General features: G+C 38.7%; 1 protein-coding gene across 2 annotated transcripts; it reads left to right on the forward strand.

Annotated features, from left to right (window-relative positions):
* The first annotated feature begins 97 nt into the window (after nt 1–97).
* C11H6orf62 (chromosome 11 C6orf62 homolog) lies at nt 98–14,502 on the forward strand. 2 transcript variants are annotated; one of them, XM_032647438.1, is made up of 5 exons: nt 98–2,675; nt 4,413–4,589; nt 5,610–5,732; nt 8,941–9,075; nt 13,529–14,502. In XM_032647438.1, exons 1-5 carry the CDS (start codon nt 2,547–2,549, stop codon nt 13,652–13,654), a joined length of 690 nt encoding a protein of 229 aa, XP_032503329.1. In that variant the 5' UTR covers nt 98–2,546; the 3' UTR covers nt 13,655–14,502. The 2 variants fall into 2 exon arrangements, with proteins under 2 accessions (XP_032503329.1, XP_032503330.1); XM_032647439.1 differs by having other exon boundaries at nt 257–1,344; nt 13,529–14,188.
* The last annotated feature ends 33 nt before the right edge of the window (nt 14,503–14,535 follow it).

Below are 14,535 nucleotides of genomic sequence, written 5' to 3' on the forward strand. Positions count from 1 at the left end.
CTTTCCACGCCCTATGGAAACTCCATACTGGACAAGAGGGGAGTGTCTATTCTCAAACTTCCCTTTGAGGCGGAATGTTAACTAAGAAGCTTAAGCTCAAAGAGTCACCCTTTTAAAAGCTTACTCACACCCTCTGCTCCAGCTTTTCTTTCCTCCCTTCTTTGACAACCATGTAAACCTTCCCCTCTTCCAGTTTTTTCTCCCTCTTCGCTTCTGCGCGGATGGTGGCGGCCCGCGGGGTGCGCAGCCGCAGAGAGTTCGGGGCGGTGCCGGTGAGGGGCGGGTGACGCAGTGGCCGTCGCTGCCATTTTAAGTTGTTTGTTCTCGCTTCTCTTCTCAAACGCGATTCTGCCCCGGACCCGGGAGGCGCCGAGGTCGCCGCCGCCGCTGCCGCTTCCGCAGCCACCGGTGGGGGGGATCCGAGCTGTGCCACCGCGGAAGCCCACCCTGCGCTTCAGCATCTCTCCCCTTCTGGTCTCCTCGACCTTCTTTCCGAGAGCCGGAACTCGACCCGTGCGGATAAGAAAGACTCCAGAGCAGATGCTTGAACTGAAATAACTTTATTTTGGGGGGTTTACTTCGCTGACAGACCCCCCCCCCTTAGCGCAGGGCTCCCCTCCCCTTCCTCCCTTCCCCCTCCGCCGCCAGTACAAATCCGACCCCCCTCTTCCTCCTCGTTTCTCCTTCTCTCTTTCTCTCCCCGTCGCCGCTGTACCCGCGTCCTTCCAGTCAGCCGCCGCCCGGGGCGCCGAGCCAGACTATGGGTCCCAGGTGGGGGCTGAGCGGCGGCAGCAGCGCGGGCGGCCCGGTCACAGTGCGCACTGCAGCGGGGATGGAGGGGCTCAGTTGGCTGGTGGTTTTCTCTTGACATGGCTCCTGCCCGTGCTGCGAGCAGCGCCCCCGCCGCCGCCTCCTCTTCCGCCGCCGCCACCGCTCCGCCCGCGGGCTGCGGCTAGAGGGCCCGAACCCTACCCGAGAGTCGGTCAGTGAGTCCCGGTCTCCGCGGGGACAGGGAGGGGACTTCCCCGTCACCCACCCCCGCCCCAGCTGCCTCGAGTCCACCCTCTACCCCTTTGGGAAACCAACTAACGACCCCGCCCTAAGCAATTCAAACTCGGGAAACATGGTCTGTTCAACGTGAGAGCGGAATCCGGGAACTTAATTTTTTTTTCTTGGGGGGGGTGGGGTGGACATACTTTAAAAAATAATATTAACGCAACTATTTTCTTTTCTTCCCACTGATCCTTCCCATTTACCCTCTCCCGCCTCCTCTACCCGGGCGGGGATTGTTTCCACGATGAAATGAGTGAAAACCCGAGTGATCCAGTGTCTCCCGTGGTGCGAGTGAGTCGCTGCCGCTGAAGGCAAAGGGTGGGGGTGGGACCTGGGGGGTGGAAGGCCGGTGGTCCCCAGGCACTGCCTGGGATTTGGGAGAAGAGCCCGCCACCTTTGCCTCAGCAATGCTCACAAGAAGATAAGTCGCACTCCCCACGGTCTTGCAAGGGGGCAGATTCATAGGGAAGGCTCCCTTGGGGAATGTAGGACTCATTGCAGGACTTGGGGTGTTGGGATCCCGGGCATTAATCAGGTCTAACCACAGAGCCGGAGTCATTACTGTATTCTGTACCCCCTTTCCCTGTGCCATCATGATTCTCCTTGGCAGCAGCATTAGCAGCCGCCTGAGGGTGAAAATGTGGGTGATGGGGAAGTTGGTAATGACTCCGCTGTTTTTTCTTATGGCTCCTTTGGGCAACAGCTGCCCGCCCCCGGTATACACTGTAGTTGATTGCAGGGAAGCCCTGTACCTCTCCCCTTCCTTCTCAACCGATTTTGCACTTTTCTCTTTGCTCACCACCAAGTGTAATCAATAACACGCACTGACAATATATAGCAATAGTGAAATCTGAAATAACTAAGAATTAATTAGGTACTACAGCCATGGATCTGGCTGGGTAAAATCCAATTGGGTATTTCAGTTTCATTCACCTACCCTGTTTTGGGGGGTTATTTTGGTGGCTTCTTTTTCCCCTTCTTTTTTTTTTTTTTGACATTCAGAAAGCAAGGATCACAGTCCCCCTCCCCATTCCTTTTCATTATCCCTTCTCTGAAAAGAGGGAAAAAAATCCGGATGGATTTTGAGGATTGGACTGATGTCAGCTGTGTTTTATTGCACACCTAAATCCTATTAATAGGTTTTTCAGTTCCCCCACCTTTATTTTGGCAGTTAAGCCAAATGTGTTTTCCAAAAAGTTAGTTCAAGTATTTTCTCCTCTTTCTTTCCTTCCTTCCCTTCCTTTTTCCCATCTGACCCCAAACGTTATTGTCCAAACATGACTGGACAGCAGCTTTTGTTTCTTGACCCTGTAATATGACAGTCTGCTAATATTGCCAGAAGGTGCAGTTTTTGGGTTACAGCCTTGATTTTAGCTATTCAATCATATTAGCAGGAAAAAAATGACTTGTTTCTGTTGTACTTGAGTCTTAAGAAAAAGTGCCCATAGTTTAGTGACAATTTCCAAAGGCTTTAGTACCACCTGTATTTCAAAATGGGGGACCCAAACTCCCGGAAGAAACAAGCTCTGAACAGACTACGTGCTCAGCTTAGAAAGAAAAAAGAATCTCTAGCTGACCAGTTTGACTTCAAGATGTATATTGCCTTTGTATTCAAGGAGAAGGTAATTTAAAGTTCTTAATGTGAATTAGCACAAGTGGTTTTTGTAAGTGTATATTAGGTTAAAGAGTCTACATTTGTGTGCTTTAACTTTGACCCTTGTGGGTGATTATCTCAATCAAAGGAGTTGCCGTATAACTATGAATGGAAGGCTTGAGTGCTCTTGGTTTGGTATTACTTAATTCTAAAGCTTCTTAGGATCCACTTTTAGTTAACATGGGGTGGGTAGCATTTGTAAAACTCATTTATGTTTTACAATGAATTTCATTTATGTGGAGTTACATAAAGAACTTGATAACTGAATTTAAAGATTGTTTAAAGTATACAGAATGTTTGAAAGTAGTAAATTAGAATCAAAATGTTTATATGCTGAAAGCGATCTGGTTCATCAACTCGTTACCTTTTCTCATGGTACATTTAACGAAATAGAATGCACTTTAATTCTTAGAGCAATTGATTACTGTAAAGGTTTAATTTGTGTTTAGAAGTGCAGTTGATTAAAATTCAGAATGACCAAAAGAAGTTTAAATTTTTTTGTCTTAATCAGAATTAATTCACAGTTAAATAGCAAATAATAAGTTGTGAGGAGAACATGATAAAAGCAGTATTTTTTTGCAACTTAAAATAATGGACACTTTCTTAGATAATCGATCTCTCTTTGACATGAGGTCAGGTTACGAATATTAAGGAAATACTACTTTGATTTTGTGCTTAAATTATGAGCTAATTTCGTATCAGAAACATCATCTTAGCGTGGTATCCCTTTAATTTTCCCACGTTTTTACCCCACTATTGAAGATACTAGTATTCAATATTTAAGAATGCTCTTAGCTGCTAGAGTCTAGCATTTTAAAGTGGTTTCAAAAGTGGTTTGTTTTGAAATGATATCACGGATTTACTTCTTTTTTTTTTCTTTGTTAATTGCAGCATTGATAAGATGAGATTTTAGTTGAAGCCATTATAATGTAGGTTCACTAGAAATAAATACAAGATATAAGTAGTGAGACTAGATATTTGAATTTAATCTGTGAGATGCCCCAGATTATACCATCTAGCTCTTCTAACACCTATGAAAACCTGCTTTTATTCTTTGAATGGACAGTATCCAGGCAGTTGTCTGAGGAGTTGATAAATTTTATAACCTAAGTTGATGATGAGCCCTTGATCTTAACTACGTTTGAAGATTTGGCAGACTTTTTTTTTCTTGAATGTTGACGCTTGTAGTTACGTAATATCCAGAAGGAGTAATGGAAATTGACCCTTTTAAGGAGTGAAGCAGTTAATTTGTCTGAAGAGCTTTGATTTTAAACTGCTGAGATTTTAATTTGGCTGTCTATAGGACCAGTTAAGTGAATTTACATCAAGAGTAAATCACTGTTTTGTTTTTTTAACCTTAGGGGTATCTGGTGTTTGTTTCTCACAGCATTTAAGAAATATTGTCTAAAATAAGTACTTGCTATGGTTACCATAATGCTATAAAACCATGCAGTTAAAACATTCTGATAATAGCCTGTTTGTGTGTGGTAGAGGAGTAAGGGGGTTGGGAGAAGAACAGAAGGATCTACCTATTTGGAAATCTGTGTTTTCAGTACAAAAATTACATCAAAAAAAAAAAAAAAAATTACATCAGTTAAGAATTTTGCTGGGTTAGAATAAAGGTACATGACATTGTAATATGAACTCTGGGTGTTAAGACAGTGTGCTCCCTGTGGGTTAATACACCTTTTTTTTTTTCTTTTAGAAGAAAAAATCAGCACTCTTTGAAGTGTCTGAGGTTATACCAGTCATGACAAATAATTATGAAGAAAATATCCTGAAAGGTGTGCGAGATTCCAGCTATTCCTTGGAAAGTTCCATAGAGCTTTTACAGAAGGATGTGGTACAGCTCCATGCTCCTCGATACCAGTCTATGAGAAGGGTAAATTCTGTTTTTTTCTTGGTTTTGGTAGGTTTTTGTGAGTTAAACTTGGGTTTTTCTTCCTCCTAAGAATGGGTAGTTAATTATGGTCATAAATCTCTTTAAAAGTGGAATTTAAATAAAGCATGGATAACTTTCTTATGTGTTATTATGTTGGTAATTGTATACATTGTTGCTGTGGTTCGTGGTTTATATTACTGTTCATTGGGATTTCCTTTTTCAGGGGAGAACATCATGCCCCTTATAAGTAAGGAATTTTGCTAAACTTCGGCAGCTCATTGAAAGAAAGTTAGTCTGGGCAAACTTGAACAAGAGGTCCCCAGGATTAGTGGGCTTGTTGGGGAGGCTGGAGATAACCATACACTGGTCTGGAAGAGGTTAGTTGTCCTCAATAATCAGCATACAACAAAAATAGCATTTCACCTGTGATTAGAAGGTAGTGATTCATATTAGAAGTTCTGATTTTGAAGAGTGGAAATAATGGTACAAGGACTTTAAAAGAAAAGACAAAATTAGAGCTGCGGTTGGAGTTTTCACTATGCACTGAGTTAAGATCTTGATGTGGAAAACATTGGACTGAGTGATTATATGTGGACTCTATAAGATAAAAGTTAGAATTAGGTCATGAGCTGTTCAAATTGTATACAAACCTCATAAAAGACATAAAGTGATACATGGTTGACCCTTGAACAACACAGAGTTGCACCAACTGCCAGGATCCACTTATAAGCAGATTTTTTCAATAAATACATATACAATACTACTCAATCCACAGTTGGTTGAATTCACAGATGCAGGACTGTAGGTGTATGGGGGGCTGGCTATAAAGTTGTGTGCTGAAATTTCGACTCTGCTCAGTGCCCTTCATGCCCAAGCTGTTCAAGGGTCGGCTGTATAGTGGACCTTTTGCACTTGTAAAACGTTTCTGTAGTCAAACCCTGTAAGTTGTGACACTGCTTGTTCCGGCTTTGTTTCCTTGAAAGTAAATTTTTTTTTTTTTTTTTTTTTTGCATTTTATAGGATGTAATTGGCTGTACTCAGGAGATGGATTTCATTCTTTGGCCTCGGAATGATATTGAAAAAATTGTCTGTCTCCTGTTCTCTCGGTGGAAAGAATCTGATGAGCCTTTTAGGCCTGTTCAGGTATTTTATTCTAAAATAAGTGTGGTGAACATGTAAACAAGTTGAAAACTCAGAATAGCGTCCAATTAAAGAAATTCTTTGGGAATATGCTCTCTAATAAGTTTTACTTCATGAGTCCCTCCTCGCCTTTTGACTGTTATAATGCAAGAATAGGAAGCGTTTGGATTATAGAATCTCTTTGAGAATGAGATGGTTCTAACTATCCAGTGTGTCCTTGAAATTATGGTCAGAGAAAATCTTTTAAGGTAGACATTTGTTTATTTATAGAGGAGCCCATAGATGAACTTCAGAAAATCTCTTCCCCTGCACCACACACTCTCATAAAATACTTTATACTTAACCCTGGTTGTCAAAGGAATCTAAGAAATGAATTAAACCCTTTTCTAGGAGTTGATTTGCATAAAAACTTTATAGGAGAAAAGTAAATGTAGTAGTGGTTCTTAATTAACTTTCCTTGACATCTTGCTATGTTTTGACTTGTCATTTGATGTGCTTGACAATTCTAGTGCTTTATTTCAGGGCATTTACCTGGGTGTTGATGATTTTAATTTTATTTATAGTGTGTATATATATATATATATATATGAATGCAAGGAAGTACAACAAGATCCACCAAAGTGTTAATTATGATTAGTTTTAGGTCAGATATAGCTGACTTTTCCTTTTTAAATATATGTATGTGTTTCAGTAAATTTCTATATGAGCATACTTATTTAACAATCAGAAAAACAAAGAATTTGTTTAATTCGCTGCCCTGCACTGTGGAAAGCTCCGCGAATGATAAAATGTTAACTTACGGACTGAATATAAGCAGTAGGATATAGGTAATAGCTTTATAATTTTAGAATTCTACTGCAGTAAATAAGGTAACAATGTAAAAACAAATACACTTCTCTGAAGTAACTTAATATACATAAATATCCTGAAAAGCTTTAAATAAAAATAACATAGTTTTTTCTCAAGATAGATGAGAAAAGGAAAAGTAAACTTTAACTCACGCTTTTTTTTTTTGACTCGAAGCAGTTTAAAATCTGAATACTTCAGTCGTGAGATTTAATAGGAACCAGAGTAAAGATTGTTTTAAAATATCCAGTTCTACTGTATTCATAGTGCTGTGAAGTACAGAGAAGTACTAGTAAAGTAGATCTCTTCTTTCCTCTTCATCCCTTATGCTGTTGCTTTAGGTTAGCTCTTCATCACACTATTAAAACATTCATTACTTTTCTTCCGGGAATTATTTCTTACATGGTACCTATGAGAGTTTTCTTTTCAGTGTGGACCACTTCTTCCCAAATCTTTGGATATTCAAATAGGATAGAATTGAAGTGCCATAGAAATACAGACAAGGCCTTTTCCAGTCTCACTCAAATCTCTTTTCAGTGTGATACTCTACTGGCCTCTTCCATCCACCCTGATATTTGCCATATTGAAACACTTCAGGCTTTCTTTCTTGAGCAGTGTCTTGATTTTGACACTTGTGTTTGTGTAGGTTCTGTTTCCTATAACGGCATTTTCCAAATTACTTACCATTACTATTTTCTCCAAGGAAGATTACTGTCATCTTTCAAGGCCCAATGCAAAATCACTTCCTAATATTGCACTCTTGTCTACTCTGTTTTTCTTCCCATAGCACTTTAACAGTAAGAACCCATTTTAGGTTTTTTACAAATAACCACATCTTATTCGGGGAAAGATCTGAAGCAGGTTAGGTTTTATATTTCTGTGTGCTTTTCCTCTTCAGCAGTATGTGAGTCCCTTAAGGTTGAGATAGTCTTATTCATATTTTTCAGTATCTGATAACATGCTTTTTGTATTCTGAATTCAATAAATATTTGAATTGTGCAGAGGTACAATTCAGTATTACATTTTACATACAGTAGTACATAGGGGATACTACCCTATGTACTACCATAACATCTTTTGCGTTATGGTTTATGAGAAAAACTACTGGGTAGTAAAATCCTAGATAGCAGGAACTGATGTTTTTTCCATGTTAGTATTTTCTGCTGTCTTTGACATAATAGGAGAATAAAGATTGTTTGAACTGAATGGACTAATAATCATTTTTACAGTTCACTATCTAAATATCAGATTAAAGTTTCCAGGTTTCTTGAATTCCCCGTTAGCCTGGTGTTTTCACCTAGCATTTGGCCTCTTCACAGACATTTTGTGGGAAGATTGTGTTAATCTTCCTCATGTTAAAAGATTAAAAGAATATTATGACTGACTTGATAACTGTTCTTCATAACAAAAAAAGTTTTTTTTTAATCATCTGAAAAAATACATATAAAAACATTTTTTAAAAATTTGAGGGGGGGCTTCCTGGTGGCACAGTGGTTGAGAGTCCGCCTGCCGATGCAGGGGACACGGGTTTGTGCCCTAGTCCAGGAAGATCCCACGTGCCACGGAGCGGCTGGGCCCGTGAGCCACGGCCGCTGAGCCTGCGCGTCCGGAGCCTGTGCTCTACAACAGGAGAGACCACAGCAGTGAGAGGCCCGTGTACTGCAAAAAAAAAAAAAAAAACTTTGAGGGGTTCCTGTATCCTCAGGTGCCCATCCTTGTGAGGACTGGAAGCATATTTCAGGTGTGGGCTTTACATTTTGTTTACTCCTCTTAACTGATGGGTTAGAGCCCTGTTTTAAGTCTTAAAAAGTTAAGGGATTTGCACAGGTCGTATAAGTAGTGAGATGTGCAGCTGGGATTGGAATTTGGAATATAAATAGATTTATTTCCAAGAACCATCTACAGTATTCCTTATATGTTATAATAGCAAGAAGGGATGTGTCATTGGGCTTAAAATACTAAGGTAGGGGTCTTGAGCTGAGTGGGTTTGAAAATCTGATTTTATGATATTTGGCTTAAAATCATTGAGTATTAGGATTTAGTCAGTTTGGTGTAGTTTTTCTTAAAGGTCAAACTATGAAGTGCTATCCAGTAGAACTTTCTGTGATGAAGGAAATCTTCTGTATCTCAAGAGACTAGTTAGAATGGAGGCCACAAGCCACATGTGACTATTGATCATATTGATATGTGGCTAGTACTACTAAAGAACTGAATTTTAAATTGCAGTTAATTAATATAAATTTAAGTAGCCTCTGTTGGTTACCATACTGAACAGCACAACTCTATGCATATGAGTGCAGCTGATGTTTCAGGTGGTATATAACATGCTTGTGGTTACACATAAACGTTTATATTTCTTAATTAGGCCAAATTTGAGTTTCATCACGGTGACTATGAAAAACAGTTTCTGCACGTACTGAGCCGAAAGGACAAGACTGGAATTGTTGTCAACAATCCTAACCAGTCAGTGTTTCTCTTCATTGACAGACAGCACTTGCAGGTAAGCTGTTTTTTACTTTTCTTTTTTTTTTTTTAAAACCACATAAGGGCTCATTTTAAAAGCTTATTGGCTATCAAACTGTTTTCTATATGTTACTTAATTCTGTTTTGCTCCTTCAACATGGCATTAATTTTGAAGTTACTTAAAAACCAAGAAACAGACGTCCTGACCTTAACCGAGAACAGTGGTTCCCAAAACTTTGCTGCATATTAGAACTACCTGGGGAGCTTTTAGAAGTCATGATTCCAGCGTGCAATAATCAAAATCTTTACTTTGAATAAAATCCTCAAGTGATAACACATTATGTTTTGAGAAGCACTGGCCTAGACCTTTTAAATAAATATCTGAAAGGATGAGGCACATCTGTTTTTAAAAGGTGCACATGTGTTTTAAATAAGTACTTCCAATTTAAGTAGCAATCCAGGTATTCCAAATTGATTTTTATTCTGTAAAGTGTTGTTTATTCTTACCAATCTAAGCCTAAATATCATCACTTAGAATTTATAGTAGATAATAGATACTTTGTTATTAACTTTTAAAAATGGCATCATTTCAATTTATTTAGCATTCATTCAACAAATGAGCACTAAGTGCCAGGCACTGTACAGCAATGAACAAGTTAGAAATTCCTTTTGGGTTGACATTTCATTGTGGGAGACCTAGAAGTAGATAAGTAAAATATATAGTTAGATAGTGATAAGTGCTAAGAGAAAAGAGGGAATTACATAAACTGTTGGGTGTGAATTCTTAGATGGTGTCACCAGAGAAGGCCTCATTGAGAAGGTGATTTAAATTACGACTTATTTTAAAAGTACACTATTAATTACATTGTAGAACATTTTTGTTTTTACTTAAGAGGGAGTCTATGCAAGGTACTAGAAAAATACAAATGGGAATCATACTGCTACCTTCAAGGAGCTGATAGACTACTTGGGAAGATTGTACATTTTCCACTTTGTAAAAAGTTAAGTAATTATGGTGTAGGTACAAATAAAAAAACTGGGAATTAAGAAGATTAGGGGCTTCCCTGGTGGCGCAGTGGTTGAGAGTCTGCCTGCCGATTCAGGGGACACAGGTTCGTGCCCCGGTCCAGGAGGATCCCACATGCCGCACAGCGGCTGGGCCAGTGGGCCATGGCCGCTGAGCCTGCGCGTCCGGATCCACGACAGGAGGGGCCCCGGCGGTGAGAGGCCTGCGTACCGCAAAAAAAAAAAAAAAAAAAAAGAAGATTAATTTCACTGGAAGCATCTGATAAAACTGATAAAGAACCATACAATTTAGGTGGGGTGTTTTTGGTTTGGGCCTTATTGTTTGTTCTCAGTTTCTTCTTTACCTCAGTTTTCCTTTGGTGAATACTTTTTTTTTTTTTTTTTTTTTTTGCGGTACGTGGGCCTCTCACTGTTGTGGCCTCTCCCGTTGCGGGGCACAGGCTCCGGACGCGCAGGCCCAGCAGCCATGGCTCACAGGCCCAGCCGCTCTGCGGCATGTGGGATCTTCCTGGACCGGGGCACGAACCCGTGTCTCCTGCATCAGCAGGCGGACTCCCAACCACTGCGCCATCAGGGAAGCCCTTGGTGAATACTTTTTAGTTCACTCTTTTTTCCTTTTTAATTGCCTGTAGTGTACTTTCATTTGAGTTACTTGTTGAGAAAACTGTATAGCAGGGTATTGACTTATATTGTGGAATCCACAACAAAGATTTTTAGTCATAGATTTAATAATAACATACACTAGTGTAGCAACTTCATTTTCACGTGAATATATATGAGGTCAATAATACTATATAGAAATGACTAGTGAATTGAAGGAGTTTCTTGGCTAAATAAGTTAACAAATCATCTCTTTTTATGTATCGAGGTCAGGTGTTAATATTTTATGAAGCAAACAGCTTGAATCCTTTTAATGAAAAGAAAATTATAAGCTCATAAGCTAAATTTGGGTTGAAGGTAGGGTGTGACCAGTAGTCTCAGTTTGTCTGGAATGTCCTGGTTTTAATACTGGAAAGTCCCAAGTCCTAGAAACCCCTCAGTCAGTCCTGGGCACACTGGGATCACTGGTATCTGCTAGTTGTAGATGAATTTGTTCTTCAGTGCTCTTAGTCCCCTTCTTCCACTCAGGTTCTGTTCTCGATCTTCATAAGCTGGAGATGTGTTGCTGTATTGGCATTATATGGAAGAATCAACCTCCACTAGTTCATGAGGGAATTGATATAATAGTGGTGGCCACCACCTATAGTATACAGTTGATGCTTCAACAATTCAGGGGTTAAGGGTGCCAACCCCTGTACACTTTGCATATGACTTTTGACTCCTCATAAACTTAGTCTACTGTTGACTGGAAGCCTTACTAATAACGTAAATGGTCGATTAACACGTATTTTGTATGTTATGTGTGTTATATATTGTATTCTTAACAATAAAACTGAACAGAAGATGTTAAGAAAATCATAATAGAAAATACACTTACAGTACTATACTGTATTTATTGATACCTAAGTTTATGAATTTTATTTACAAGATGAATTGTAACTACAATATTGTTTTATATACAAAACACTAGGTGTTATATTAGTAACATCTACTAATTATATTAGTAACGTTAGACGTCAGAAAGATAATGTAAAAAAGAAATTCATATTTATTTACAGGTATAATGATCCATATATTGATACTGAAGAAGTGTAGTATAGTTGCTTTATGACAGCGTACTGTAATCGATACGATTGCTTCTTGGTAGCCTAGCTGTCCACTAACAAATGCTAATGAATGAATCATTATGAAAGTTTTATGGCATACAGTATTATAGGCATATTCATAATACAGTATTAGAAACATTGTAACATTTTTTTAAAAGCCACTTACAGGCTATGTTATTTCTCCAGTTGTGAGAGAGGCATACTATATGGTAATGTAATCCTTTGAAAGCAAAGCAATAAAACAGGTAGAAAGCTAACACGTTAATTATATATTAAATGTCACTCACCTTATGCCTATGTAAGAATAGACTAGGGTCTGCAGTTGACCCTTGAATGACACAGGTTAGAGCTGCGCTGATCCACTTAATACATGAAGTTTTTTCAATAAATACATACTACAGTACTGTACGATCTGCAGTTGGTTGAATTCGTGGTTGGTTGAATCTGCTGATCTGGAACCGAGTATATGGAGGGAAGACTGTAAACTCTATGCAGATTTTCAACTGCAGGTAGGGTCGGTGCCCCACCGCCTGTGTTGTTCAAGGGTCATCTGTACATACATTTTATGCATTCATGACACACTTAACTTTTTTTGAAATTTCTAGACTGCGTGGTTTGTCTATTTTTTCAAATTATCACAAATCTCCAAAATTTTCCCAGTATATTTATTGGAAAAAATTTGTGTATAAGTGGACCTGAGCAACCCAAATCCATGTTGTTCAAGGGTCAACTGTATTATGCACCAGACTCTATACTAAGAGCTTTACGTGTATGAGCTTATTTAATCGTCACAGCAGTCTTCTGAGGTGTAGATCTTACTACTACCATTTTATAGCTAAGGAAATCCAGAAATTAAGAAATTTGATAAAAATCATCTAGCAGAGATCTTTTGTCCTTTATATCCTAATATAATATATATGATAAGGGCTAGAGCAAAAAAGAATTTTGAATGCGCAGTGGCATAGAGGCATATGCCTAGAGTCTGAATAGTCATAGGTTGTTTTAAAAGTTAAAATGAAAAAATATATATGTATAGGTTCATTTACATATGTAGGTAGCTAGTCTGCTTCAGACATTGGCAAAGGCAGTCTTTCACCTTTTTTTTTTTAAGAGATGCTATAGTGAAAAGATGCAAAACTTTGAAGGCAGTTCTGGGTTCAGATTTCATCCTCGACTTACTAGCAGTGGTTATTTGTGAAAGCACCTACCATTTGTTTATCACATGTTAGATGTTAAAATAGTAACTGCTTTTTAAAAAATACTTAAGAGTTTGATTTAACTGTTAATTCATTGGCCTTCTAGTCCTTTCCCCCAGGATACACTTAAATCTTTTTTACCTATTTCTAATCTCTCTACCATCTACTCTCACCACATCTGCTGTCTTTCTGTATACAAATGTGATTGCAAACCTCTGTTCAAATCTATCTCCATGAAATGCTTTTAACCCTGATTTCTTTCAGCAAGTAGTCTGTGTTTGACTTTCCTTTCAATTTTTTATTCTGCATAAACTCTGTAAACATTTAGTTTATAATCATGTTTACTCTGTTTTCTCTATATTTTGTATGGCATGGTTCTGTCCTATTTAGGCTAAGGTCCCTATGGATGGGAACCATAAATTCTTCCCTTACTCTGTATGCTTTGTTACTGTGTCCATTAAGTGCTTAATAAATTGTGGGAGATGGACTTCACGTGATAATCGGTCATTTATGTTAAAGTCTTTATTTATTAAGAATATTAAAAAAAATTTTCCCCTTCCAGACTCCAAAAAACAAAGCTACAATCTTCAAGTTATGCAGCATCTGCCTCTACCTGCCACAGGAGCAGCTTACCCACTGGGCAGTTGGCACCATAGAGGATCACCTCCATCCTTATATGCCAGAATAGAGTGCTGACCAGCAAAATGGAGAAGATCAGAGAGTGCAGCAGCAGTTTTTTTTCTTTTTTTCTTACCACTTTATTCTTTCAGAGTTTAAAGAAAATGGACTCATGCACAGAACACTATGCATTTTGAAACTTGTTCATCCTGGATTTTTTTTTTATCATTTGTATCTCAGAACTTAAATTAGATGTCTTCTGCACAGACTGTGTGAAAGAAGATGCTTTGCATATTTGCTGCACTGCATCAGCATCTTACTAAAAATGTGAAATGAAAGGACTGTTGTACACTGAAATGCTGAAACGTATCTGAAAGCACAAGGTGATACTCATTCTTGATAGTCTTTCCATTTGTGCTGGGTTTTGCCTCTTTGACATCTGTCATCAGTATTTGGAGGGTGAGAAGTGAATGTAACAGGTATAAATAACATTTTAAAAACTTAAAGCTTTGCTATAATCACATTGTTCCAGAGCACTGTCAGATTCATTCTAATGACCAGAAGTGGTTGTTTTAAAAAAAAAAAAAAAAAGAAAAAGAAAATACAACCATGGGAAAGAAATCTTAAATGAAAAAAGCATCTCATTGTAGGCATTCTTGCCTCATATATTACTGGGCCATGTTTGCTTCCTGGTACTCATAAATATGTGTATTTTATTTCCAGATCTCTCCCCAAGTTGCTGTTATGAAAGAGCATTCTGCTGAGTGTGGATTCAGTTATACACATTAAAGCAGATCTGGAGTCTGAAGTAGCTAAGCAGCTATAAAACTGAGAGATACATTCATAGCTGCAGAAACCATAATAGGTAGAGGACTTTCCTTTTGGTTTTTGTTTTTTGTTTTTAAAAAGAGATTTTTATTATAAAGGAAAAAATTCCAGTGAATTGTGCAG

The sequence above is a fragment of the Phocoena sinus genome, chromosome 11 (assembly GCF_008692025.1).
Source record: "Phocoena sinus isolate mPhoSin1 chromosome 11, mPhoSin1.pri, whole genome shotgun sequence".
NCBI classification, from domain to species: domain Eukaryota; kingdom Metazoa; phylum Chordata; class Mammalia; order Artiodactyla; family Phocoenidae; genus Phocoena; species Phocoena sinus.